The following is a 27511-nucleotide window of genomic DNA, read 5'->3' on the forward strand; positions in this document are numbered from 1 at the left end:
GCCCGTCGACCCGAGCGCAGCCCCTCCCACGCGCATGCGCTGCGCCGAGTCCAGGCCCAGTCCGGGCCGGTCGCCCCGAGCGCAGCTCCTCCCGCGCGCATGCGTCGCGCCGAGTCCACGCCCTGTCCGGGCCCGTCGCCCCGAGCGGAGCCCCTCCGGCGCGCATGCGCCCGGCCGCACAAAGCCGCCGGCTTTCTGTGGTGAGCGTCTCCATGGCGGCCTGCTGGGAGATCTTTGGCTTCGCTTGTGAGGACGCCCCCGGACGCGGGGGGTGAGACCGCCGCAGGGTAGTGATGGATACAGGCTGCGCGCGAGTGTGGTACGCGAGCGAACGCCTCTCCGCTGTGAGGCAGGGCCGTGTCGTGTTGTGGAGACTGAGTTCTGGCTGAGAGCCACTCACAGCGACGCCGCCGTCTGTCGCCTCTTGTGCTGGACACTCGGCTGCCGGGCTGCGGACGAAGCCGGACAGCCGCTCTCGGCGGCCGCCGGGAGCCGGTCTGCGGCGGGTCCGCGCTCCGTCGGAGGCCGACGTGTTGGCCCTCTCCCGGGCACTGACCGGCCTCGCCTTGTCGGGGACCTGTCGGGGATGCCGGCGCTGGACACGGAGCCCACGTGTGACCCGTCCGGGTCGTGCTTTGTAAAACGCGCACTGTTTGAACTTGCGGAACGCGGGCCGGGCGGGCTCCGCGCTCTCCGCCGGCCGGCGTCTAGTTAACAGCGCCGAGGGCTTGCGGGGGCCTCGGCGGCCTCTGACTGGACTGGCGCGCGTGCCCGCTCTGTCCAGTCCGCCCGCTCCGGCGGACACTGGGCTCCCTCAGAGAGCTGCCCGGCGGTGTCGGCGACCGGACAGCGGGGCCGAGTGAGCCGGTATCTGCGGTCTGCACAGACCCCGTTTTGCCTCTGCGTGGACAGGAGCATGAGCGGTCCAGGGCGGCCCTGTCCGGTCCGGGGGTTCTCGGGACTGCCGGGTCTCCGCTGTGGGGCCGGTTCCCGACGTCAGGGGTCGTTCCCTCTCTCACGACCGTCTGGCTGTAGGAGCATATTAAACAACACTGTTGGTGACTGACCCTCCAAATGAATATTCCTCTTCCATTTTTTCCCAGTGTCCAGTGACTTCTGTTGTTCTCCATAGAAGTTATTCTCGCTGAAGGTTGAAACAGTTTAGGGGTATTAATGTAGTTAAAATATACTTAGTCTTTAAAATAAAAACGATTTTACAGTCCGATAATATTTATGGACATTGACAGTCTTAAAAAATTTAAACACCAGCTGGCCCCGTGGCATAGCCGTGGCGAAGCTCCACTTCGGTGGCCCAGGGTCCACCGGTTCTGACCACGAGCGTGGACCTACTCACTGCTCATCAGGCCATGCTGAGACGGTGTCCCATATAGGGCAACCAGGAGGATGTACAACTATGACATGCAGCTATCTACTGGGGCTTTGGGGAGGGGAAAAAAAAAAAGGAGAAAGATTGGCTACAGATGTTAGATCAGGGCCAATCTTCCTCAAAAAAAAAAATTAACAGTCTATTTACTTTAAAAGCCATTTTCTAACTACAGGGAATTTCTGGTTAAGCCATTTCCTGAACTATATTACTGAAGATATTAGTAAGTATGCTAACCTCCAACACACTCCTCCTCTAAAATACCTCTGATCAAATTTACAGTTGAGAAAGTCTGTATCCTCAGAGACTGAGAGTGCACTAGTAAAAGGCTCTGAGAAGTTAAGAAACTTGAATACCTTTGTTTAAATCTTTCCAAGAGTTAATTGTTTTACCACAGATGCCTTTCCCTCAAAAAACCTGACAGTTTGAGAATTTCTATAGTAAGCAGAGAAACAGACTGAAAGTTCATTGTTGGACTAATCTTTAAATTTCACAATATAAATACCTATTTCTGTTTAAGTGTCCTTTAATGTAAACAAGTTTGGATTTTTCTGGGATAGACATTTGGCACTTAACACCAATTGTAAAAATCATCCCAATGGCAAAAAGCACTTAATGTTGCTAGTAAAATATCAGGGGATTATATGTACAGTCCCTTTGAATTTAAGCCAAAGGAGTGGTCTAGATTTTCTGAAATCTGCTAAAATTTGAATGCCTAATATATACATGTCAGACCCCTGAGGCCCAAAAAGAAAAAAACACTTAACTGCCTTGAAGGAACATAGAGGATGAAAATAGATATGTAGACAATTACATTATGACGACTCCAAGTTACGTGTAAAGCAGGACTCAAGGAGAAAAGCACTATGTCACTTTGGTATGTTAAGGGAAAGTGTCACAGAGAGACTAAGACTTGAAAGATGACAAGGAGTTTGCTAACTGACCAAGCTAAGGGAAGGGCGATTTGCAAAAGTCTGGTGGTTAAGAAGGGCATGAAAATAGGAAGTTCAAGAGAATGCAGAAGAATTAGAGATAACAAGGTTTGAAATAGTAGCTAAAGAATTAAACTGAGGGGCCTGCCCAGTGGTGCAAGCAGTTAAGAGCGCGCGCTCTGGTGCGGCGGCCCGGGGTTTGCAGGTTCAGATCCCGGGCGCACACCGACGCACTGCTTGTTAGGCCATGCTGTGGCGGCGTCCCATATAAAGTAGAGGAAGATAGGCATGGATATTAGCCCAGGGCCAGTCCGCCTCAGTAAAAAAAAGAGGAGGATTGGCATCAGATGTTAGCTCAGGGCTGGTTTTCCTCACCAAAAAAAAAAAAAAAAAATTAAAATTCATCTCAGAGATGGGCACATATTTGCTTTCTTGACATTAACTCCTACCCCCGCAAAGTTTTTTTAAACTTTTGGAGCACAAATTTTAAAAGCCTAGGCAGCAATCTGAAGACTGATATGTTGTATTAGATTCAACTCACTCTAAACAGGCATTAGGGGGGCCGGCCCCCATGGCTTAGCGGTTAAGTGCGTGTGCTCTGCTGCTGGCAGCCTGGGTTTGGATCCCGGGCGCACACTGAGGCACCACTTCTCCGGCCATGCTGAGGCCACGTCCCACGTACAGCAACCAGAAGGATGTGCATCTATGACATACAACTACCTACTGGGGCTTTGGGGGAAAAAAATAAATAGATTTAAAAAATTATTTAAAAAAAAAAGGCATTAGGGACAGGCTGGGAGCAGTGAGGGCAGGAATAAATAAATGTAGTGTTTTTTTCCCACTAGCCTTGAGGACAGGGACCATGCCTGTCTGGTTCACCCTAGTTTGCTCTAAAGTATTAAAAAAATATTTTAGGCCGGCCCCGTGGCACAAGCAGTTAAGTGCGTATGCTCCGCTTCAGCGGCCCAGGGTTTGCAGGTTCAGATCCCGGGCGCGCACCGAAGCACCGCTTGTCAAGCCATGCTGTGGTGGTGTCCCATATAAAGTGGAGGAAGATGGGCACGGATGTTAGCTCAGGGCTAATCTTCCTCTCCAAAAAAAAAAAAAAAAACCCCACAATATTTTAATAAGAAAAATTTTTAAATAATCTTTTTTCATTATTAAAATAATGCTTTGATAATCATATCTACAAATAAATCTTTATATGAGTCTCAAATTATTGTCAGGATAGACAATTTTTATAGGCCTTGATATATCTGGTTTAGATTACATAAACAGTGTTTAAAACAGTGCAAGTAAACTAATGTATGTTTAGATATAACTTGAGCCACAAAAATGAAAATGATAATTCTTCCAGGCTTTACATATCTTTATTTTGTTTACAGTTTGCTTCAATTTAGGGAGAGGGACTTCTACAAAAGTATTTTAGGGGAAGGACTCCTTTGTTTACATTTTTTGGAAATAACAGGCATGACAATAATTTCCTTGGGGAAAAGTTTTTAATATCAACATACTCAGAATACATTTTTTGTTAATACAATATGATATTGTTTAATATACATTATAAAATCATTAATTTAAAAAAGTTTCCAACTGTCTAAATACCAAAAGAATCCCATATTGTGGCATAAAGATGAACCGTTTCTATATTACACCAAAATTAAAATTTGCCCGTAATGCTAACATTGAGAAATGAGATCAAATACAAGCATTATAAAGTCTACCTGGAAGAGATCAACAATGACTTCAAAGCTACCTTTACTGTATACACATATAAAATTTTTTTAGTTTTTTTGAGATACACGATTTGTTATTTTAATAATATGATTCATATATTTAACAGAGAGTTATAATGTGGAGGGCAGAGGATTTGGAGCCCACAGACCAATGTTCAATCTAGAACTTTCTAGGTTATTGGCATTTCTATACCTTGTGCCAGTTGGCACACAGTAAATGTCTGAATGAATAAATTACCTTAACAAGGATGTCTTCATCTGTAAATTGGAGATAGTACCATATACCACACAGAGTATTTGTGAAGAACGAGTAAGAGAACTAATGGGTGCTATAGTGCTTTGTTAACTTTACAACTCCGAGTTAAGTTATTTTTAAAAATCTCTGTTAGTAGAGTTTGTTATTTTATAAAAATATCAAACTGCAATATTTGGCTTTGATGTAGTATTTTGTTATGTTTTCCTTTTAACAAAGATACCATTAACAACAAATTTGTTCAGTGTTCATTTTAAAGAGAAAAAATGTCTTACAAGTCATTAAAAACACTATGTAATTCAGGTCAACACCAATGTCCTACTTCATTTGGTTAACTCATTATAAGAAGAAATCTGTTTTGTTTCAAAAGAAAAGTATTTTATTATAAAAAAGGTCTCAAGTTTATATGTTCTCATTAAATTTCAATTCAACAGCATTCACCAAAGCCCTTCACACACATTTCTTTTATAGCATTTATCATATTGTATTATAAATAATATTTGTTTTTCTCAGGAGACTGTGAGCAACTTAAGGGCAGAAAATCATGTCATATTCATTTTTATATCAAGTTCCTAGCCTTTGGCTGATTCTTTGTAGAGGTTAGTGCCTCACAGACATTGAATGAATGACAGAGAGAATGAAAGAAGAGAGGATGTGTGTAGCAGAGAACAAAGAGCTGTTATAACTTTGTTTTATGGTATATGGTCAAAGTGATAAGAAGTTTATCAACAAACTGAAAACAGGATTTTAAAAGATTCTTTTTAGGTTTCTTTCTATGAATCAAAGTAGTTTTAAGGTAGACAGGTGTAGGTTAATAAAACAATTTGATGGAGGGAAAGGTTGAAGCATGTTGTTAGGACAGTAACAAAAATGATACGGAGAAAACAGCAAAAAGGTTTACTTTAAAATTACTGAGTGGTAGTTTATTCAGTGGTCTAAAATAATAATGTATGAAGACTAGCTAACTTTGCCAATACCTTGCTGTATTTTAGAATGTTTTATTTTTGTGATTTTTAAAGTGTTATATTAAGATATCAAGATATTAGGGCCGGCCCCATGGTGTAGCGGTTGAGTGTGCGCACTCTGCTGCTGGTGGCCCAGGTTTGGATCCCGGGTGTGCGCCGACGCACCACTTGTCAGGCCATGCTGTGGTGGCCTCGCACATAAGGTGGAGGAAGATGGGCACGGATGTTAGCTCAGGGCCAGTCTTCTTCAGCAAAAAGAGGAGGATTGGTATGGATGTTAGCTCAGCGCTGAGCTTCCTCACATATACACAAAAAAGATATCAAGATATTATTGTAGATGGGAACCAGCCTGCATTAATTAGTGTTTTGTTTTGTATTAGAGAGGGGTGGTGAACCACATTAGAGTTTATACTTGGAAAAACATAGTTTACATTTAAATGATTATTTGCCCAACGTATTTTGACATATAAGGTAGATACGGTTAGTGTTTGCTGATGATTATATATTAGCGAAAAGATACTTGAAAGCATTAGAAAAAAAAATGTAATGACAATTCCAAGAAGCTACATCTAATATTTAAGATAAAGATAAAATGACTAACAAGGTTTACAATAAACACAAAAGGGTTTTCATAAATATTTGTTCTAAGTGCCTGATGATAACTAAAAGAGATTTTTCCTACCTTTGCTTTTGTGAATCTAGCTGCTTGGAAGGCATTCCTTATTAAAAGAAAGGGTGCTAATACTGTAAAAAGACTGTTGCTAGGATACAAGCAAATGGCATAAAAAAATTTTTTTAAGTTTTTTTATCATCAAATAGCCGTTACGTTATAGTAAAGATTTATATGATCAGGTCTACGCTACTTTCCTATGGCAGTGTCAGAAGCTCGAATCAGGACCGAATAACTTGATTACACATTAATAAATATTTTACATGATTTGACCAAAGCTGTTTGAAGGAAAGGGTTCTTATTAAACTTGATCTGGTAAAATAAGGCAAACCCTTCAATTGTTCAAGTGGCAACTATTAGAGTACTTCTGATATTCTATTTGTAAATTAATTAGCATGTGCATAGCTTTATCACAGACACATGTATTTTCAGAGAACTGTTTCTCATTCCCTTAGGCACTATGGTTGCCGTATTTGACTGTCACAGAAAAAGGAGATAAAAAACAAGCTAATGTATAAGATAAACTAATTCCATTTTAAGTTACAAGTTATGAAGATATAATATGGTAAGTACTTTTCTATGATTAAATTCTACTGTGGATTTATTAAAAAAAAAAAAAGCTTAAGGGTTTTGGTATCAACACACATGGGGGTAGAGCGACTATTCCTAACATGGAACATAAGGAACTTTGTAGCATATTAATTTGCTTATTAATGTATCAATTTTGAAAGTGGAAATGTAATATTTTTATTATGAGAAAAATAGTAGTATATATTTATCTTTTTGTTTAAGTAAAAGCTAGATGCCAATCTCTGAATAATTTCACAACATACTTTCTTAGGAGGTGAATATAATCCCTACCAGTTTTTACTAGTCTTAAGGTACCTGAGGCCTTATCTAGCTTGGATGACTCAAGGGTACATCACATTCAAAATCAGTATTTCAAAATACTTTACAATCTATTTTAAAAGCTAATATTCTTATGAAGGAGGCCATGATTAGCTCCCTTTTCTGGTAAAAAGACACAGAAAGTTTAAATAAAAGAACTTGCCCTGTACCTCAGGTTTTTTTCTATAAATGTTCCAAATCACAGTGCCAATAATAATACAAACCTCAGCAGTTTTAAAGTCATATTTAATGTTGGTTAACTCCTACTTACCATCTTATTTAGAAAGTAATATCCCAACTTTGGTAGAGGAAAAAAATTTTCTTCTAATATAAATAAAACACATTAGTTGTCATAGAGTGTTCTTTAAAAGTAGTTTTAAAAGACAAAAACACAAAACACCTTGCAAATATACAATTTACTAGGAAAATTTTTAGGTACGTAATTCTCATGTAAGGCACTTCCATTCTTTTTCAAATAAAAGTTTCATGGAAAGTTTTCCATATTTTTTGTAATCAAGTCTTCATAAATTATACAGTAGTAATGTTACTTCAAGTAAAACTTGATTAAATACCCACTTTTGGCATAATTTCCTTAAATATCTTTACCTTTGAATAGAATGAAAGGTGGGCATCAAGTTCTATGCAGGGTAATCATAAATGAAGGTACTCTTGGTCTATTTTAGATTTAGAGAATTGGTAACGTTTTACCTTGTTGATCTTGTTCAAGTATCTTGAAGTCTTCCAAAGGAAGACTGCTTAAGGCAGTTGGTAAAATGTGTTCTGATGTGCCCTTGGGTAATATGTTATTTGCTTCTAGATTCTTCACCAAGCATGTGGCTTTCATCCATCTTCGAGTTGCTCTGCGCTCTTTTTGTAGGCAAGTTTTCATTTTCCTTCTTAAGCTTGCTATTTCTTTTTCCAGTTTAATTATCCTCTTTTTTGCCTCCATAGGATTCCTAAAGGCATAACTGTGTTCAAGTAGTACTTGCTGACTACTAATGTTGGATTTTAAATTAGATGGTCCGGTTGGGGTACAAGTGTTGTTTTTCTTCAAAAGATTCCTTGACTTCAGTTTCTGAGCCGAATAAAATTAGAGGGTTGAACATAAAATATGGAATATCACAAATAAGTAAATTTTGTCCAGTTTTGGATAACAGTATTTAAACTGCTCTTTTAAAAACTGATTTTAAATTTTGATAGGAAACATCAGCAGCCTATCTCATGTAATCACGGATTCAGGTTTCTCAACTGGTTGGATTAACTCCAGCCACCTATTTCTTTTTGTGTTCCCTCTCCAGAGAGATACAAACATTGGTTTGAAAATAGACAATGGACTTCCAAGGTCTCTTCTGAATTACTGAGTATGATTCTATGGAGACTTAAATAATCCTTTGCAATTTTCTAAGGCCAATATGGAATGTATTTAGACATTTGGTTTATGTGTGGTACTGATCTGATCACTTTTTTAGGTAAATAGTATTCTCTTATTTTGATTAATTAAGTAGGACCTGGGGTCCTACTTAATGAAAACACATTCCCACGTATCAAAATGCTCCTGAATAGATTTACTTATTAACTGTTCACAGTTATAGCTTACATTCAATGATTTAAAATCTGGCTAGGAACTTTTTCCCCAAATCAGAAACCCGAGGACCCTTTTTTCCCTTTATCTCTTTCATTCAATTAGTCATCAAGTCCTATTAATTCTACCTCCTAAATATCTCTATCATGAATCCTCTCCTCTCCATTATTCTTGATGCCACTGCCCACATCAGGCCCCTATCATAGCTGGCTTGAAATAGTAAAAACTTTTTTATAGATCTCTGCCTCATTCTGATCCTTACTAATCCATATTATGCCACCAGAATAGTTTTTCTAACATATTTGATGTTTCTCTACTGGCTAAATTCCTCTTTGCCTCCCCATTATCTAAAGAAAAAAAAATCTGTACATGGCATATTGTACCATTTAGGATCTCATCCCATTCTGTCATTCACCATCCTGATTTATTCTCCAGCAATACTAAACCACTTATAGTTCCCAGATTATATCATAACCTCTTAACTCGGTCTTTCATTCATTCAACAAACATTTATTGAAACACACAGCAATTAACATGAATTCCTGGGGACACAACGGTGAACAAATAAGACAGATATGGTTTCTGTCCTCATGAAACCTATAAGTGGTAGTCCCTCTACCTAGGGGAATTGGCAGGGACTCTTTTTTTTTGATCTTTATATCCTCAGCATCTAACTCAGATTCTAACATAAAGTTTAGTAAATATTTGTTGAATGAATAAATGATCAAAATGTCAAAAATAAGGTATACTTCAAATTCAATAAATATCTGAATGTGTACTATGTACCAGGTACTATTTGAGGTGCTGAGGATTCAGAAGTGAAAAAGACAAAGTTCTTGCCCTCTGGGAGCTTTTCTAATATCTCTGATAATTAGTTTACCACAATCTCCTTCCCGTTCAGATATTAACTCATGTACATTCACACATTTAACTGTCACAATGACTCAAGAAAAGCAGTGGTTTTTCCTTTCAGAGGAAAAGATATCTGTCCTTTTCAAAGCTACACTCTATTTTTGTTCATTCTACCCCCTCTTACCTTTCGGTGACCCTGTCTCAGCTAGCTTTTTCCTCTCTGATCAGATCTTCCTTAACTAGATAAAACATTGTTTTAAGACATTCATCCTGTACCTTCTCTCCTTCCTTTGAAATATCACTTGCTAATATCTGATTATTTTCCACTCACCCTCAACTCCCTGGCTTTTGTGTTCATCATGCTATTGCAGGGTGCAAGGTCAAGATCCTCTCCTAACTTCCAAACTCCAAGCTCAAGCCCAGCCTAAATGCTTGAGCTCTGTGAAGTTTTCCACTATGCCTCCCTCTGGACTTACATTCTTCAGTATAACTCCGGTATTCTTTGGGTGTGCTGCTCTTAAAGCACTCAGCACACATTTTGTATATCATCTTAAAACCAGAGCAGAGTTATGCTGGAGGTTTCATTACTCATGATTTCTCAGTTTTACCATTGATTCAATTATTAATAATAATTGGCAGTAATGTAAAATTCCAATACAGTAAAACAATTTGGATTGGGGAAAGAATATTGGAGTCAGAACTGAGCTCTAATTTTAGCTTGCACCTTTACGGCACGAGAAGAAGTTTTGCAACTTTCTTGAGGCATATCATTATGTATGAATTTCAGTATGTTCTGAATTGTTCCATTTTATAAACAAAAAGGAATGGGTTCTAAAAACGGTAAAAATGGGGTAAAAGAAAAGTAACATTACCTACCATAGACTTTATATGGGTACAAAAATCAAAAATGGTTGGAACAGCATCCATTTTAAGTCGTCGAGTTTGTCCTGTTAGGTCAAAACAGGAGGCTTCAAAGTGCTTTGAACAAAGAAAAGTGTGTTTTCCTGGCACAAAATTTTTGCGCCTAACCAGGCGAACCCATTCTTTTCTTCTTTTAGGATCCAAAGGAAACCTTAAAAAAAAAAAAGGCAACTCAAATTCCAACTATCACACTTCTGGTTGCACCTAAATGGTTAAAATAAATTTTAAAAGCTGATGATTTAAAGTGTCTTCCATTTACACAAAAAATTTTAAATTCCCAATATCCAGACACTGGAATAGAAACCAATTCATGCTCATTTTTATAAGTTGTAAAAAAATTAATAAAAAACTGACTTGAATGGTTTTATTTTTCAGGGTTTTACAAAGAGAACTTTCTTCCCAACCTAGTCCTTAACATGGGCAGTAAAAATAAACAAGACTAAACTGATCTAGATCAAGTTTATATGGAACCATTATGCATTATGAGCAGGAGTAATTTCACAATGTTTTTTGTTTTTTTCTCCCCAGGGAAATATTTGCCCTGAGCTAACATCTGTTGCCAATCGTCCTCTTCTTTTTTTTTTCCTTTTACCCCAAAGCCCCAGTGCATGGTTGTATATCCTAGTTGTAAGTCCTTCTAGTTCCTCCATGTGAGCCGCCACCACAGCATGGCTACTGATAGACAGGTGGTGTGGTTCAGTGACTGGGAAATGAATCTGGCGCCGCCACAGCGGTGAGAGCACAGACCTTTAACCACTAGGCTATAAGGGCTGGCTCAATTTCACAATGTTTTAATCTGCTGATGTACATGGTCAAGACAAATCAGATATCTACAGATTAAATCTCATCAAGGAAAGCCTAGACAGATTCTGGTACTCCATCCTCTGTGTTCCTTCGTTATGATGCTCACCACATGCTTTTGTAATTTTTCCATATTAATAAATTTCCAGTGAAATAAAAGTAGATTATACATTTCTTGAAGAAAGGGATCATTAAATCTTTTCATCTATTTATCTTTAACACTTAGCACAGTGCCTTGCAAATAGTAGGGACTCAACATAAATTTGACTAATACAGAATATATAAATTAATAATTCACTGTATTACTTCCATGTAGTTAAACTGCATACATTTTTTAAAAATGAACTCTTAAGCTATGTAGTACAGTAGAAAGCATAATTATTACAAAAAGTAAAATGCTGCTGCCAAGCCCAGCAGGAATGTTTTTCCTTTCATATTTATTTCAAATACAAAATATACTGATATGTACTCAGTGTTTACCTGTCGAGGAAGAGAAAAATATAAGGGACTGTCTAAAAATTCTGGTGGTAACTGTACTGACTGACTTGGAAACATAAGAATCAACATTCACATGTAATAAGTTTGAGTTGAACTATTCTTTAGTTTGACCACCTTATCCTTTAAGTATTAATTATAAACTGACTAGTGTTTTAAAAGAACCATTAAATTCATGTTAGATGATCATGTGGCTCAGAAGCCCCCAACTGAAGCTTTACTAGGTAACAGCTGGGGGCTTCTGACATAGTTTGGTTATACCAGATATACTATGTTTGCTCACATTACCAGCAGTGAGGAGCACAAAGAGATGAAAGCCCAGATTTACTGGTAAACACCCTCCCATCTCCTGTCCCTATCCCTCTAATCCCACACATACCCTGATCTGAGTATATTAACATCTGTATATCACTCTACAGTTCAAATGCTTTCACATATGTAAGTTTTTTCTATTTCATTAGAAACCTCTGATGGAGAATTTATCTACTCTGCCTAGCCCTCACCTCTTAATAATAATGGATGCTCATTTTAAAGATCTCTGTTCCAATATTTGGTGATTTGGAAATGCTCCCCGAGGCCTAAGCTAAAAATCAAGCTTTAGTTTACAAGCACATTTCTTCTTGGGGCCTCAATAAAGACTCAGAAAAAATAAGTACTATCATTGTATTATCATTTGTTTAAGACTCTTCAGGGGCTGACCTGTGGCCTGGGTTCAGTTCTGGGGCACGGACCTATACCACTTGTTGACGGCCATGCTGTGGTCGCAACCCACATACAAAATAGAGGAAGACTGGCATAGATGTTAGCTCAGGGAAGATCTTCCTCAAGCGAAAAGAGGAGGATGGGTAACAGACGTTAGCTCAGGGCGAATCTTCCTCACCAAAGGAAAAAAAAAGACTCTTCAGATATATGAAGACTGTCAGGTATTAGTTTTCAACATTTTTTTTTTTTTTTACCTCTTTTAAACTAGCTCCCTAATTATGAAACCAATGCATCAAATTGAACCTTAATTTGACCAAATTCTACTTCCTTTTTTTTAAGACTCAGTTTAGGAATCTCATCTTCCTATGGAAGTATTTCATGATCAGAAGACTGGGTTAGATGTTCATATATCATATAGAACTAACATCACTCTTTTCTAATTGCTTACCTTCATATCTCCACCACTAGGTCATTAAGTTTCTCCTGCTTAGGAGCTATGTTTTTCACTATTTTATCCTGTTAAATAAACACTCAGTGAACTTTTCTGAGTGATTCAATGAATGAACTAATGGATTTAGTTTGGCATTACTAAATAATCTTTAGTTATCTGTGCTGAAATAGAAGAATAATAATAATCAACGATTTTATATTTGATTTTGGTGATTTTTTATACAGCATTAACCTTAATCACGTTTTGCATGTGTTGGTTGGCTTTTTCTCAGCATATTTCAAAGGGTGAGAGATGTAGCCTATAAGCTGAATTTAAGTAATAATAAATCATCCTGTAAATATTAAAAAATCAACATGGTGATAAGAGATGGATATATTTTTGTCTACACAGTAATTGAACCAAGCTTTCAGAAACATTAGATGTTTTGGAAAACCACTCAGTATTTTAAACAATGCTATTTTGCTTGGGTCTTTAATAAACAGCTGAATGCCTCTTCCATTCCAAGCACTGTCCTAGGCACTGAAGACATAGTGGTAAACAAAACTGACCTACCTTTATGGTATCTATATCTCTGAGGGTATACTGTAATGGGGAAGGTAGAGAAGGTAGCTTGACGCAGTAGAAAAGAGTGGCTGAGAGCATTCTCTCTGGAGTCAAACCAGAGGCCCAATCCTGGCTCCTTCACATAATAGCTGGGTGACTTTAGGCAGTTATTTAACCTTTTTAGGCCTCAGTTTTATGGTACCTAGTGTGGATCTAGGGATTATATAAGACAATGTAAGTGCTCAGCCCAGTGCACAACACGTGGTAAATACTAAATAAATGCTATTTATTATTATTACAAAAGTAATTACAAGTGTCATCAGTGTTATAAAAGGGCAAGTACAGGGTTGCATGGAACCATAAAACAGGAAGAGCTCATCTAGTCAGGAGGCCTTAAGAGAGCAGGAATTAGCTAGAGAAATTAGGGTAAGAGTAGTGAAGAGTATTGAGTATCTTGGGGACAAGGAAGAGTGTTAGGACATGACATGATGCTGGAGAGCCTTCTAAGTTAAAGAGTAATTTTAAACTTTATCCAAAATGGCATACCAACGGCATTAAGCCATTAAAAGGCCTAATTTAGAGAGCTGATTGTTAACAGAAAATGTTTTCACCAGTTTTTAAACATAGCCATTATTAAATTATGTAAATTTGCAGTTAAATAAATTAAAAACAAAGGTAATAAATGCTAAAAACCTATCACTTCCTAATTATTTTACTATTATTTATGTCTGTTATATCTGTATGGTATAAATGCTATAAAATAGTGTGGTATTGCACATTTCTTCCCAACTCCATGATCAGTGATATCGTGTTGGTAGTTTTAAATCAGACATGGTAGGAGTATTTATATCATGGACCTTGAGCAAACACTACAAATCAGGGCTTTTCCCCTTCCCTGGAGATCCTGTTGTTAAACATTTAGCACACCATTGATTATAGAAGAGCAGTTAGGAGTGCATGAATGGCAGCAGTGAACCAGCTAAGAGGCTGCTGTAATAATCCAATTAAGAGGGAATGGTGAGAAGTCAAGGGAGGATGACCTCCCCGTTTCTGAGTAGATGGTGTTTCCATTTACTGTACTGAGAAAGGGAATATAATACGGGCAGTGGTGTAGGTTTGGGGAAAGGGCAAGTTCATTAGTACAGTTTTGATATGTTGAATCTGAGGGAAGTACTGAGACACTTGGCCTATAGGTATGGAACTCATTGGAGAGATTTGGACTGGAAATATTGATTTGGGAGGCACCAAGTAAATGTAAACTGAGAGCACAAGAACAGCTGAAATCAATTTGGTAAGAGTGGGAAGACGTAGGTTACTGGGAGGAGAGAGGGGCTGGCACAAGAGATTTAAGATAGGCCCAAAAAGTAAGATGGAAATAACAAAATTAGTGTCAAATAATTCAGCAGTAGGGAGTATTTCAAGGAGGAAATGATCACATGCCATGAAAAAGCAATGTAGGAGTGACAACTCATCAAAAGCAGTTTCAGAAGATTTGGGGAGACATAGACTAGAGTGGCCTAAGAGATAAGAAAAACAGAGCCAGTAAGTTTAGGCAATATAAGTTGTACATGGGAATAAAGAAGTCTACCAATGTCTTGGGGGGGAGTTAGTTAATTAAATATTGTTTATATTTATGAAATAGGAAAGTATTTTTATTATAATGTTATTTTTAAGACCTAAATTTCTGGGGTCACACATGAAAATGTTAATTTCATAGCAGGCAAATGGTCCAATATGGAAAGGAGGTATGCATGTTATTGTACCACTGTCCTTCTCTTATTAAACATTCAATATTACTGGTGCCTTGACTCCTTCCTCTCCCTCATCTTCCAAATCAGGTTACCAGATACAGTAGTTCCTCCTCAAACATTTCTCAAATCTGTCCACCTCTTTCCATCCCTGTTGTCAGCACCTCTCCAGACTGGGCCACACTAGATGGACTCTCCCTTGTTTTACTACAGGTGCCCAACTGTTTTCTCTATCAACTCTCAACCTCTTCTAATCTAGTGCTGGTTGTGCCAGCAACGAAGGACATTGTTCAGTTCACAGTTGACACTGTAGCAGGATTTCCCTGTGAAAAAGCAGTAGGTAAATTAGCATTCTGTAATAAGCTCCCTTCTCATCAAATACATCTCTTGATGATGCTTGACCAGCACTATAAGTAACACTATAATTCTCCACATTGCAGCCAGAGGGATTTTTAATATGCAAATCTAATCATCCTTTTTAAACCCTCCATGACTTCTCAAGCTCTCATTGGGTAAAACAGAAAATCCTTAAAGCAGCCTACAGGACCAAATCTATGTCATCCTTTGGTCTCATTTGAAATTTCACATCCTTTGAGAAGTGTTCTTTGACTTTCCAAGGCTCAGTTAGGTCTCCCTGAAGGTCTCTTCTGTGGTGTAATTATCTATGTCTTCCTTTCTTATTACACTCAACTCCAGGAGGATAAGAATTTTCTGGATCCCTAGCACAATGTCAGGCAAATAAGAACACGGTACACATGTGATGGATGCATGAATAAAGTAGGTGAAAAAGAGAAACATCACAAGGATTTTTTTAAGTGGCAACTTTTAATAAGGGCATACATTTAGTCATAATGAGGTGGGGAAAAGGTCAAGGATATAATTTTCTACATTCTAAGATCGTATTAAGTTGTGAGGTATACAAAACCAGAACTGTTTGCACTTCACTTTTTTAACGCTTCTTTGCTTCAGGCGCATGGCAGGCACTTGCCGAGGAGGTAAACATTTACCGAGTACTTATTATATTTCACGTAGTGTTCAAAGTGCTTTCAAGAGTTCTGATTTGACAGAAGTCAAGAATTTTGATTGCTCTTCCAGCAAACGAAAGAACAACAGAACCTAGGTTCTTTTTATGACTCTGTTCTCGTAAGACTACAAAGCTTATCTTTCGCACTTCTATCAACCTCGCTCAATTCCATGGTTATCAATGATTACTCAGTTCCTCCGCAGAGTTACTGTATGTGACTATCAGAAATCTAAATGCTCCCCCTGTCAGCTCAGCTAGTGAGAATTTCCTAATTTTAACGGGCACACAGCAGGCTCTTAAGGTGACTGCTGACTTGACCGGGAAGATCTCGATTCCTCTCACGGCGTCATTAATGTCAGACCTGGTCTCACACACAGGAGCGAGAGCAGAAAATGAACGTGTCCTCCCGTCGCCTTTCCCTGAAGAGTAACCACCGTACAGAACCCGGGGGCCCCTGACAGAGCGAACTTTCCCGGAGGGAGAGGACACGGGCAGACGCGAGAGGCACACCGGGGGCACCGACGCTGCGCCACCGGCCCGGCGGCGCCCCGCCCCTCCGCGCCCCGCCCGGTACCTGTGGAAGCTGACGTCGACGTGCTTGTCGTAGGTGGCCGCGCAGCCCGCCGCCGCGCAGTTGGTCGGCATCTCCCTGCCCCTCCCTGGCGCCCGTCTCTCGGGCACTGTGGCGGACCGCACCCGCGGGCCCGCCGCTCAGTCGCCGCCCTCCGCCTCCACAAACATGGCGGACACACCCCGCCCCTCCCGGCGCGCCAACGCCTGCGTCTGTGTCGGCCGTCCTCGGAGCAGTCAGCGCGGAGAGCTGTGTCTGCCCTACCCCCGCCCATTAGTGTCAAACTCTCTCGCAGCGGAGACGCAGAGCAGGCCCGCCCACCTCGCCGCGCTCCCAGACACCCCAATCCCGGGCCAGGGGAGAGGGTGTGTGCGCGCGTGCGTGAGCCGTAGACTACAAGTGCCGCTGAGAATCTCGTTGTCCCGATTATTATCGCGTGAACTAGGACCCTGTTTCCTGCGTGCCGCAGGAAGTGACATCACGGGCAGAGCCACTTCCAGAGCCCCTTTCTCGCGAGGCGGAAGAGCCCTGAACGCGGAGGAGCAGGGGGGCGCTAGGGCAGGAAGCTGGGCTGCGACGGTGCGGCGAGAAGGCGCTGCGTGCGGAAAGTTGGGGAGCAGAGCCCGGTAGCTGTCGGGGGGGTGGGGGTGAGGCCGCACCGGCCGCGTCCGTTAGGGAGGCAGGGAGCCGAGGAGGAAGGCCGTCGTCGGGCGGACCCGGCGGAGGCGGAGGCTGTGTGGAGGGCGCCGCTCCGGGATGGCGACCGCGGAGACTCCGGCCCCGGCCTCCAGCGGCCTCTCGCCCAAGGAGGAAGGGGAGCTTGAGGATGGGGAGATCAGCGACGACGACAACAACAGCCAGTGCCGCAGCCGGAGCAGCAGCAGCAGCAGCGGCGCCGGGCTGCTGCCGTACCCGCGACGAAGGCCGCCCCACCCGGCCCGGGGCGGCGGGTCCGGCGGCGGCGGCGGCGGCTCCTCGTCGTCGTCGTGCTCGTCCCAGCAGCCGCCCAGGAGTTTCTCCCGCCCGCGGCACCCGTCGGAGCGGGGCCACCTCAGGGGACACAGCAGCTACCGACCCAAAGAGCCGTTCCGGTCCCACCCGCCCCCCGCGCGGCTGCCCGCGAGCTCGCTGTCCGAGAGCAGCCCGCGGCCGTCCTTCTGGGAGCGCAGCCACCTCGCCCTGGACCGGTTCCGCTTCCGAGGCAGGCCGTACCGCGGCGGCAGCCGCTGGAGTCGGGGGCGCGGCGGGGGCGAGCGAGGCGGCAAGCCGGGGGGCCGAGCCCCGGGAGGCGGCGCGGGGCCTGGATTCGGTGGCAGCCAGGGCTGGCGAGAGCCCTCCCCGGCTCGGAAGAGCTGTATCCTTAACGTGGCGGTCCGCCCTGGGCGTGTCGCTCGCGGAGTCCCTCGGCGTCAGGACTAGGGCTAGAGATGAGTAACTTCCGAACAGCGGAGCCGCTCGTCTGTCACTGTGTCTGCGCTCGAAAGGAGTTGTTCTTGGGTAATCCCCGGGTGTCACGCCGCGGTGTCGTTTCTGAAGATCACTTTATTGGGTATATCGCTTTTCAGCGTTAACGCATTATGGATTGGGGCGAAGCTAGTGGAATCTGATACAGTCTAAAATCAGATCTGTAATAGTATTTCCGAAGCCCCGGTTTCATTAGCATTTGTTATTGTTACGGGAACTTGGTTTTTATGTGAGGTTGACTTAGGCTGTTAGAGGGAGAAAAAAATATAGTCAAACAGTTTGGGGAATATTGTTGCTTATATCATATTGCACTTTGACATTGAAAATTGTGAAGTTTGATGCATAATCCTACTGTTTTTGTGATTCTGTTTTTACTTTTCTCGATTTATTCTTACACTTTGCTGCCTTTTGAAGTGGAAAAGGGGAAAAAAGACCAGGTATCTTCACCAACTCATATTAATGCAGAGCTTTTAAATTCATATATCTTTTCAAAAAACTTTTCCTCCTTAATGTCTCTATTTCTTACGTTCACTTTTTGGATGTTTTATAACTCTTAGTGCTGACAAATGTGGGCCACAGAGAGTAAGATAAACTTAACAGCGTTTTTATTTTAATATATTGGAAGCCATTGGGGTGTATGGGAGGGTGGAGATTATGGAGAAGTTGAGAAAGAAAATAGCAAAATATCTAATTTTGCTCCTCTAACCTTATTCTTAGTTATCTTTAACGTTCCTCAGTTAACTCAGGATATCTGAAGGTTTGCTGTTTTGTGATGGGTTTGTAGAAAGAACTATGTCTTGACTTATTCCATGATAACTGCATAAAAATAGTTCACTAAGCACTTTTATTACTGGTTGTAATTTCCACGGTGTAATGATTTTTTAATATAGTCATTATATGTGAAACTTACATATCATGACATTTGTTTGGAAGATACTCAACATTATTTTTATAGAATACTTAGGGCCAAATGGTCTTTCCCAGATATCAGGATATAAAGGGGGGCAAGAAATGTAGGTTTAGCAGAACCTAAACATCACAACGTATGATGTTGTGAAAAAAGTACAGGAAAGTAGTCCGTCTGATTTCTGTAGTAACTTATCAGAAATGAGCTATCTAGTTGTTTTTCTTTTCACAAATGCTGTACTTAAGAAGAGGATGCTTGTTTTGATCCTCTGCTCATTGTTTTCCTTGCAAAGTATCATTAATCCATCCTAAGGTGGTATTCTTTATTATAAGAGTTTGTGAAGGAAAACAGTTCCCAGCCACTTTTGTATAATGTGAGCAAACAAAATTTGTAATACAAAATTTTATTAATTCAAATTCCTTTAATAACAAGACTGTACTCAGTTTAACTCATGTTTCTGCTATGTGATTATAATAATGACATTATTGTTTTACAAATACTACATTAAGAGAGAATAAGTTATTTTCATAATCTGGAAGTGAAGTAGCATGAGTACAGGTGGTTGGGGTTTTTTTTAACTTTTTTCTCTTTAATGATTAAGGTGTGCTAGATGCAACTTTAAAGGAATAGAACAAACCAGGTTTCTATTGCAGTACTTATTTTTATTCTCATTTTTTAATTTTTCTTAGTGATAGATACTTTGTCAATCAATCTTAGCGTATTATCTCCTTTGGATGACTACTATTATAAACTTCCAAATCTGATAAGAGCTAACATAATTAGACCAGTGTCTCTCATCAATAGAAAGTCATTCCATTTTCAACTGCAGTAAAGGTTGAATAGCAGTTCCTTTTCTTAAATCAGATTTCATTTAGAAATTGCATCTTGACCGGGTTAAAATTAAATGTTAAGTGTTGGTTTCATCCTACCTGTCCTGTATAGACAGAGGTAAGAGATTTCATTTAGCCTTGAAGGAGATTAGTCAGTTTTAGTCATAACTCAATTGCTTTTCCTCATTTTTCTGTTCTTTAGTTAATTTAATTTTTGTTAGTATATTGAATCTTTTCCCATTAGTGTATTGAATCTTTTCCCTTTATAAATGTTTCCAAGGTCTTCAGTTTTATTTGTTTTTAATTACTGTGGTTGTGCCTTTAGCTGCCTTCATTGAATACTGAGATATAAATGCAGGTAATTACAGAATTTATGTGCAGAGAGTACATAATAGTGGAGTGGGGAGAGCAAGTAATTCTCTGGCTTCATGTAGGAGGTTACATTTGAATTAGGGTTAATTTGAAGAACAGAAAAACCTAAATACAAAGCTATGCTTAAATTGTGATGAACAGGGAAAAGGTGAGATTGGAAAGGAAGTACAGGTCATATCATGAAGGCATTATATGCCATCATAAGGATTTTGGACTCTATTCTTAGATTTAAACAAGAGAAGAGATCTGATCAGATTTGTATTCCAGAAGGATTAATCGAGCAGCAGTGTGGGGGATGGCTTGTGGGAGATAGAACTCCAAATGTCTGTCACGAGGCCGTATTTCTCTCTTGTATTACGTAAAATATGGGAGTGCTTTGGAATGCTCAAAATGCAAAGAGAAAAAGGCTAAGTAGAGCTCACTGGAGAGTACCATTATTGCAAGAGTTGGAGAGAAAGGGGTCATGAAGACTTAAAGGAAAAAAAACAGGAAGGGAAACAAGGGGAGAGTGGAGTTATGGAAACCGAGAGAGAGGTGGTTTGCAGTGTCCAGTGCTACAGAGAGGTCAGGTAAAATAAGGTTTGAAAACATGGTGGATCAACTCAGCCAGCAGAAGCCAGATACCATTTGGTTGAAAAGTGAGTAAGACAGGTGATGAAAAACTAATATTTCAAGAAACTTGACTCTGAAAAGGAGAGATCAGAGAACCAAAGATTTACCAGAACCATTTTGCTGCGGAACTGTTAAGATTTTCAGTCGTAATGCTCGTTTAGTTTCTAAAATATTTGCTGATGATTCCCATTCTTGAACTGGTCATTAGAGAAGTTTTAGACATCTTTGCAGGTTGCTTGTCCTGTAAGTTGTTAGAAGAACCATACTTAGGGAACTGGTATGTTATAGCCTAGCCAATTCAAATGATCTATAAATGACATATTGTATTAAAACCACATAAAGTACTTGTCTTTTTTCTCTTGTTAATGTCTAGGCTGGAGAAGTGAGGTGTAACAATTCTCATATGTATGAATTATTTTAAATAAAAATTGTAGTTTGGAACTTTGTAGCTGTTTCCAAGGAAGAAGTTATGTTCTGTGTATCACTATGTTAGAGAAGAAAAAGACAAAAATAATTGGTTTGGATATCCTTATCTTTAGGGGAAAATTAGTTTAGAAGATACATTTTGAATACTATTTAAAGTTTTTATTATGTAACTGCTTTCCTTGTCTTAGTTGTGTATGTGTTGGATGTTAGCATACTTGATGAGCTCTAAGATTGTTATGAATTACGTTTTTAAGAAAATATTTCCTATTCATAAACTAATCTTAACTACTAATTGTCAGTGTTCATTTTTTATCTCTATTTTTTTAAATTTGAGACAGGAAAAGAAACTAATTTAAAAGAAGAAATGTTTCCTTGATTATCTGAAGTGTACATTATCCACATCTGTGACAAACCGTTCAGTTTCTCCCCTTCTCCTTCAGAAAGGAGTTTTTAACATCCAGCTTGTTATGGGCTTTCCTGATACCTCCCGAAGGAAGGATGCTGTAACCTAACTAGGTGGAATACCTGTGGATACTACGGGTAGTAACTGACACTAGTGATTTTGTAAGTGGACTATTTATATGGATACTTGTTAAATTTGAAATATGGGCACATAATGAAAGTGGGTATTAGCATATATATTAGATGGAATTTAGTAATTTAAAAATACCAATTCATCGTTCTTGAATAACAAATTAAAAAGGGAGACAATTCATCTATAACTTAATGTGTTTTTGTTAAATTAACTGGAAAATTTTGGGAAACTGGTTTCCTTAATATGCTGTTCAGCCAAAAGTTTTGGAAGATCTCCATCAAGAAAACAAAATTATTCATCAAAAAGTGAAAACTGTGGGGAAGAAACTTTTGAAGATTTACTTTTGAAGTATAAGCAAATACAGTTGGAACTAGAGTGCATCAATAAGGATGAAAAACTAGCTTTGAGTAGCAAAGAAGAGAACGTGCAGGAAGATCCTAGAACTTTGAACTTTGAGGACCAAACAAGCACTGATCATGTCAGTATTACAAAGGACTCAAGTAAAGAAGTAGCTCCTGAGGAGAAAACCCAGGTCAAAACTTTTCAGGCATTTGAATTAAAACCACTCAGGCAAAAATTGACTTTACCAGGAGATAAGAACCGGTTGAAAAAAGTTAAAGATGGAACAAAACAGCTTTCCCTTAAATCTGACACTACTGAATCTACTCAAGGTAATGGAATTAGAAATTTCAGTGTCATAAGATTCTTCTTTCTCTAAAGGGGTAACTAGTTATTTTGGTAGTGTACTTCATTGAAATGATTCTGGTATTGTATCTGTGAATTCCTTTTGCTCTTTCTACATGGACACTCATGTTACTGAATAATGACAGGTTTTGTTTCATTCTGATCTTTTTTTTTTTTTAGCCTTATATAGTGGTCAGGACTTATGATAAAATTTTTAACATAAGTGATAATAGTGGGTACCTTAATTTAAGGGAATGCTTTTGACATTTACCTTGAAACATGATATTAAGTTTTTTGTAGGTATACTTTATTGGATAAAGGAAATTTTGTGTTTTTTCCCCCTTGTTCCTTTTTTGAGATTTTTTTTCAGCATGAATAGATGTTGAAGTTTATCAAATCCTTTTTCTTCATTATTGAGAAGAGCGTCTAGTTTTTCTCCTTTAATATGTTAGTGTAATAGATTATATTAATTGATTTTGTAGTGTTAAACCACCATTGTATGCTTGGAATAGATTCAGCTAGTTCATAATATGTTGTTTTTATACATCATGCATTTGGTTTGTTAATGTTTCTGTTCCTCTTCTTTTATGAAGGTATAGTTTATATGTAGTAAAATTTACTCTTTTTAGTATAGAGATGGAGTTTTGACAAATGCAGGCAGTTGGGTAACCATCGCCAGCTACCACAATTAAGATATAGAACAGTTCCATTAACTCTCACCAAGTTCCCCCATTCCCCTTTGCAGTCAATCCCTCTCTCCCCCAACCCTTATCCCACCTGGTAACTACTGATCTGTTTTCTGTCCCTATGGTTTTCCTTTTCCAGAATGTCATATAAGTGAAATCATACAGTGCGTTGTCTTTTGATTCCAGCTTTCACTTAGCATAGTGTATTTGAGATTCATCCATGTGGTTGTATCTGTCAGTAGTTCGTTCTTTTTTATTGCTGATTGTTCCATTGTATGGCTATGCTACAGTTTGTTAGTCCTTTTCATGCTTGAGGGACATTTGGGTTCTTCCAATTTGGGGCAGTTATAAAACCATAAATGAAGGTTTGCTGTTGTTTTGTTTAGAATGTTTTATCTGGGTTCATACCCTGTAATTTTTTCTCTGTCTTTTTCCTTGCCAGGGTTTCATACAAGGTTATGATGCTCAAAATGAGTTGGGGAGTCGTTTCCTCTTTATTCTATAGAATAGTTTAAGGTTGGAATCATTTCTGGAATATTTGGTAGATCTTGCTGGTACAAGTGTCTGGGCCTGGATGGAGTTTTTCTGGGAAGGTTTTAAATTACTGACTGTTCTTATTATTTATTTCTGGTTAAGGCAGTTTAGGTAAACTATATTTTTCTAGTAATGTGTCCGTTTCTTGTAAGTTGTAAAGTTTATAAAAAGTTATTCTTAAGAATTTCACATAAGTTGTGTCTCTCCCCCATTTTTTTTTCTAATTTTCCCAGGAATAAGTCCATAGCTTTTAAAACTTATTAGTTTTCAGCCTCTCTCCTATTGAGATCATTTTGGGCTATGAAATTTCTACTTTAGCTGCATCTCAGTTTGTGGTATGTAAATCTTTTTCATTCATTTCTAAATATTTTCTAATTTTTGGTTTTCTTTGACCTGTACAATACTTGGAAGTGTGTTTCTTAACTTCCAAACTTGTAGGTTTTCTAGCTATATTTTTTGTTATTGATTTCTAAGTCAATCACATTATCAGAGAATGAGATCTGTATGATACTAATCTTTTGAAATATTTGTAGGGACTTGCTTTATTGCCTAGTATATGATTGATTTTTGTAACTGTTCTGTGTGTTTGAAAGGAATGTGTGGATTGTTAGCTCAAGCTTTTTATGTTGTTCGTATCTTCATTTTTTGATCTGCTTGATCTATCAGTTACTGAGAAGTTTGTTAAAATCTGCCACTATGATGGTAGATTTGTGATTTTTGATTTTTGCTTTAAATACTTTGACGTTGGGCCGGCCCTGTGGCTTAGCGGTTAAGTGTGTGAGCTCTGCTACTGGCGGCCTGGGTTCGGATCCCGGGCGCGCACTGACGCACCGCTTCTCTGGCCATGCTGAGGCTGCGTCCCACGTACAGCAACTAGAATGATGTGCAGCTATGACATACAACTATCTACTGGGGCTTTGGGGGAAAAAATAAATAAATAAAATTATAAAAAAAAAAAGACTGAGATTATAATTTGAAAAAAAAAATACTTTGAGGCTAGGTAATTGACTCATTATTCTCATTATTATGTAGTGACCTTCATCTGTAGTAATGTTTTTGCCTAAAAGACTATTTTGTCTCATGTTCATAGCCACACCATCTTTCTCTTGATATGGATATATGCCTTATATATCATTTTCCATCCTTTCAATCTTTCTGTATTCTCATTTCTTAAATGTCACTTGTTCATAATATGGAGTTGGATTTCATTTGTAATTTAGTCTAACAGTCTTGTCTTTTAACTAGAACATATAGTTTATTCACATTTTTTCAAGATTACTGATATTTGGATTTATTTCCTTTTGTTCTTTTTTTCTTGCTTCTTTTGATTATTTTTTTCACGCAATTTTTTTTCTTCTACTAGTTTGGAAGTTAGATACTAAGTTTCTGGTCTCATAATTGGTTCCTCTATGAATTATAACATGAATTCTCATCAATGTTTAAGTTAATCAAGGTCTTTACCTTCTCCCTGATATACAAGGACCAATATTTGCCTAGCTTTACCCGTATATTTAACACTCTCTTGGCTCACTTTTTCTTCTGTGTCTGGAATCACTTGTGCTTAAAATACGGTTTTTAGAATTTCCTTTAGTATGTGTCTGCCTGATGGAAAACTTACTTCTGTTTGCCCTCTTTTAAAGATAACTTTTCTAGATTTACAATTCTAGACTGGTTAATTATATTCTCAACATATTGAAGTTATTTTCTGGTTTCCATTGTTGATTTTGAAAAGTCAGCTATTAGTCTTAATAGATTCTAATTTGAAAGTAATCTATCTTCTTTCTCTGGTTGCTTTAAAGATTCTACTTTTGTCTTTGAAATTCTGTAGTTTAGCTATGCTGTATTGATTGTATATTTATTTTTATTTATCCAGCTTGGAGTTTGTTGTGCTTCTTATTTTCATTGATTCTGAAAAATTGTCGTTATCTCTTAAAATATTGTCTCATTCTCTTTTTTTTCTGGAACTCTGTATAGATTTATATTGCAGTAAATCATCTCACTTTATCTTCCATTTCTCTTAATTTCTCTTAGGTTTCCATCTCTTTGTAACTGTGTGCTACATTCTGGAAAATTTCCTATGGTGTATCTTTCAGTTTACTTATTCTCTCTGTAACTGTGTCTGATTGACCTTAAGCCCAGCTATTGAGTTTTAAATTTCAGTTACAGTTTTTATTTTAGTATTTTGTTTTTCAGATCACTTTGGTCATTCGTTTTAGTTTTTTTCTCTCTGCTTGTTTTTCAAATTTATCTTTATTTCTGTGTTTTTCTCCTTTGCCTGCTATTTTCCAATATCTGAGGTCTTTGTGGGTCTGATTTCCGATGTTTGATGTGTCTGCTTGTTCTCCTTTTTGGTACCTTCTTTTCTTGAATGTTTAGTGATTTTTTTTTTTTTTTTTTTTTAAGTGAGGTGCTCATTTTCCTTTGAATTTTTTTGGTGAGAATCTATTGAGGCCTGAGACAAAGGTGGATTCCCTAGAGAGGATTTGCTTTTGCTGCTACCAAGCACTTATATAGACTTTTGGTCCGGGACCACTTTATAGCTGAAGTTTTCAAGGCCACCCATGTGGTGTAAATTTGTTTGCAAACCTGAGTGGTAACTGATTTTGGTTACACATTCTCAGGGACAGTGTTATTTCCTCTTCACATTAGCACCATGATTCCAGGCAGGCAGTTTTGAAAAGTATAAACAGTTTTGAAAAATATACTTTTCCTGATGGGAAAAGTATAACCTCAAAGACACACAAATAACTATCATTGAGTATAGTAAGAGTTACGTATGAAAGCCTGCAGTAACACAGAGGAGGGATCAAGTATCCCCACTTGGATTTAGAAAGTTTTCATAATGAGGAAATGTTGGATGTGTGTCTTGAAAAATGAGTCTTTTCCACTTGAGAAGTCAGAAGGCACCAAATGAGCAGTTGAAGGCACAAGGAACTTTTAAAGGATATTGAGATTAATCTAATATGGATCCACTGTAGGATATGGGATATGTTTCTGGGAGTGATTGGATGTAAATTTATAAAATGATAGGTTGAGATTGGATTGCAAAGGGCCTTGAATGTCTTGATAAGGGATTTTGATTTTCTTTAAACACCCAGTGGACCATCAGATGTTTTTAAACAAGAAAATGATGTGATCAGATGTCTGTTTTAGAAAAATAACTGGCAGCAGTGGAAGAAGTATTGGAGGAAAACCAAAAAAGCTAAAACTTATCTGAATCAATAAATTATATTGATTAGCGTTTCTACATATGCATTCCCCTCCCCACCCCCCTTGCCATCTTCAGCAAGGCTCTCAGCTCTGCCATCAAACTTTCAAATTATCAGTCAGCTTTTTTTCCATTTCTCTCAACAACTCTTTTAAACCTTCATCATTTCTTTCAGGACTTTTAGTCAACCTTTATCCCTATTGTCAGCCCATGAGCCTGCCTCGTATTTCAGATGATCTCACTCAGCTTCCAACTTTTCACTTCCTGGCTGTAAACTTATATCCATATCAATTTTCACTTCAGTTTCTCCACTCTGAGGAAGTGGTGACCCTTTTCTTGCTTATGACCACTTTGTTTTAAACTGTATTCATGGCTCTAACTTCTCCTACCTTCTCTGGGACCTTGCTCCATCTGTTGTTTATTCTGATTCATCTTTAACCACTTACTCTTAGGGAGTTCTTATTATAAACATATTTGAGTTTTCCATCCCAAAATTTGGAGACTCCCTTCTCCCCATTCTGCATTCTCTCTTAACTTCTGTCTTTTCAACCAGACTTCTGGAAAGGCTAGTCCACGCTGACTCTTCACCTTACCTTTCATTCAGTCTGCTTTTCTCCTCTTAACCAGGATACTAAAACTACTCATGGCAATGTTACTTTGACCTATTGGCAAAATTGGTTTTTCATTTTCATTCATTTTTTTTTTTTAATAATTTTATTTATTTAATTTTTCCCC

General features: G+C 38.9%; 2 protein-coding genes across 4 annotated transcripts in view; one reads left to right on the forward strand and one right to left on the reverse strand.

Annotated features, from left to right (window-relative positions):
- Window positions 1–3546: 3546 nt before the first annotated feature.
- Window positions 3547–16993, reverse strand: THAP2 (THAP domain containing 2). The gene is made up of 3 exons (XM_004429419.3): window positions 16522–16993; window positions 10139–10334; window positions 3547–7903 (listed from the first exon to the last, which is right to left on the reverse strand). Exons 1-3 carry the CDS (start codon window positions 16590–16592, stop codon window positions 7514–7516), a joined length of 657 nt encoding a protein of 218 aa, XP_004429476.1. The 5' UTR covers window positions 16593–16993; the 3' UTR covers window positions 3547–7513.
- Window positions 16994–17005: 12 nt separating this feature from the next.
- ZFC3H1 (zinc finger C3H1-type containing) overlaps window positions 17006–27511 on the forward strand; it is a 50919-nt gene continuing 40413 nt past the window's right edge. The window contains exons 1-2 of one of the 3 annotated variants that reach the window (XM_087442022.1): window positions 17006–17872; window positions 21919–22335. In XM_087442022.1, coding sequence (XP_087298148.1) covers window positions 17275–17872; window positions 21919–22335 — 1015 coding nt within the window. In that variant the 5' untranslated portion in view covers window positions 17006–17274. The remainder of the gene's footprint in view (window positions 17873–21918; window positions 22336–27511) is intronic. The other 2 variants (XM_004429418.3, XM_087442023.1) reach the window with 2 other exon arrangements.

The sequence above is a fragment of the Ceratotherium simum genome, chromosome 17, assembly GCF_057802395.1.
Source record: "Ceratotherium simum simum isolate JZ-2026a chromosome 17, ASM5780239v1, whole genome shotgun sequence".
NCBI lineage: Eukaryota > Metazoa > Chordata > Mammalia > Perissodactyla > Rhinocerotidae > Ceratotherium > Ceratotherium simum.

Coding starts and splice junctions, on each gene's coding strand:
- THAP2 (XM_004429419.3), bottom strand. CDS start 16,592: ATGCCGACCAACTGCGCGGCGGCGGGCTGCGCGGCCACCTACGACAAG. Junction 10,335..16,521: donor GTCGACGTCAGCTTCCACAG/GTACCGGGCGGG, acceptor TTTTTTTTTAAG/GTTTCCTTTGGATCCTAAAA. Junction 7,904..10,138: donor GTACCCATATAAAGTCTATG/GTAGGTAATGTT, acceptor TATTCGGCTCAG/AAACTGAAGTCAAGGAATCT.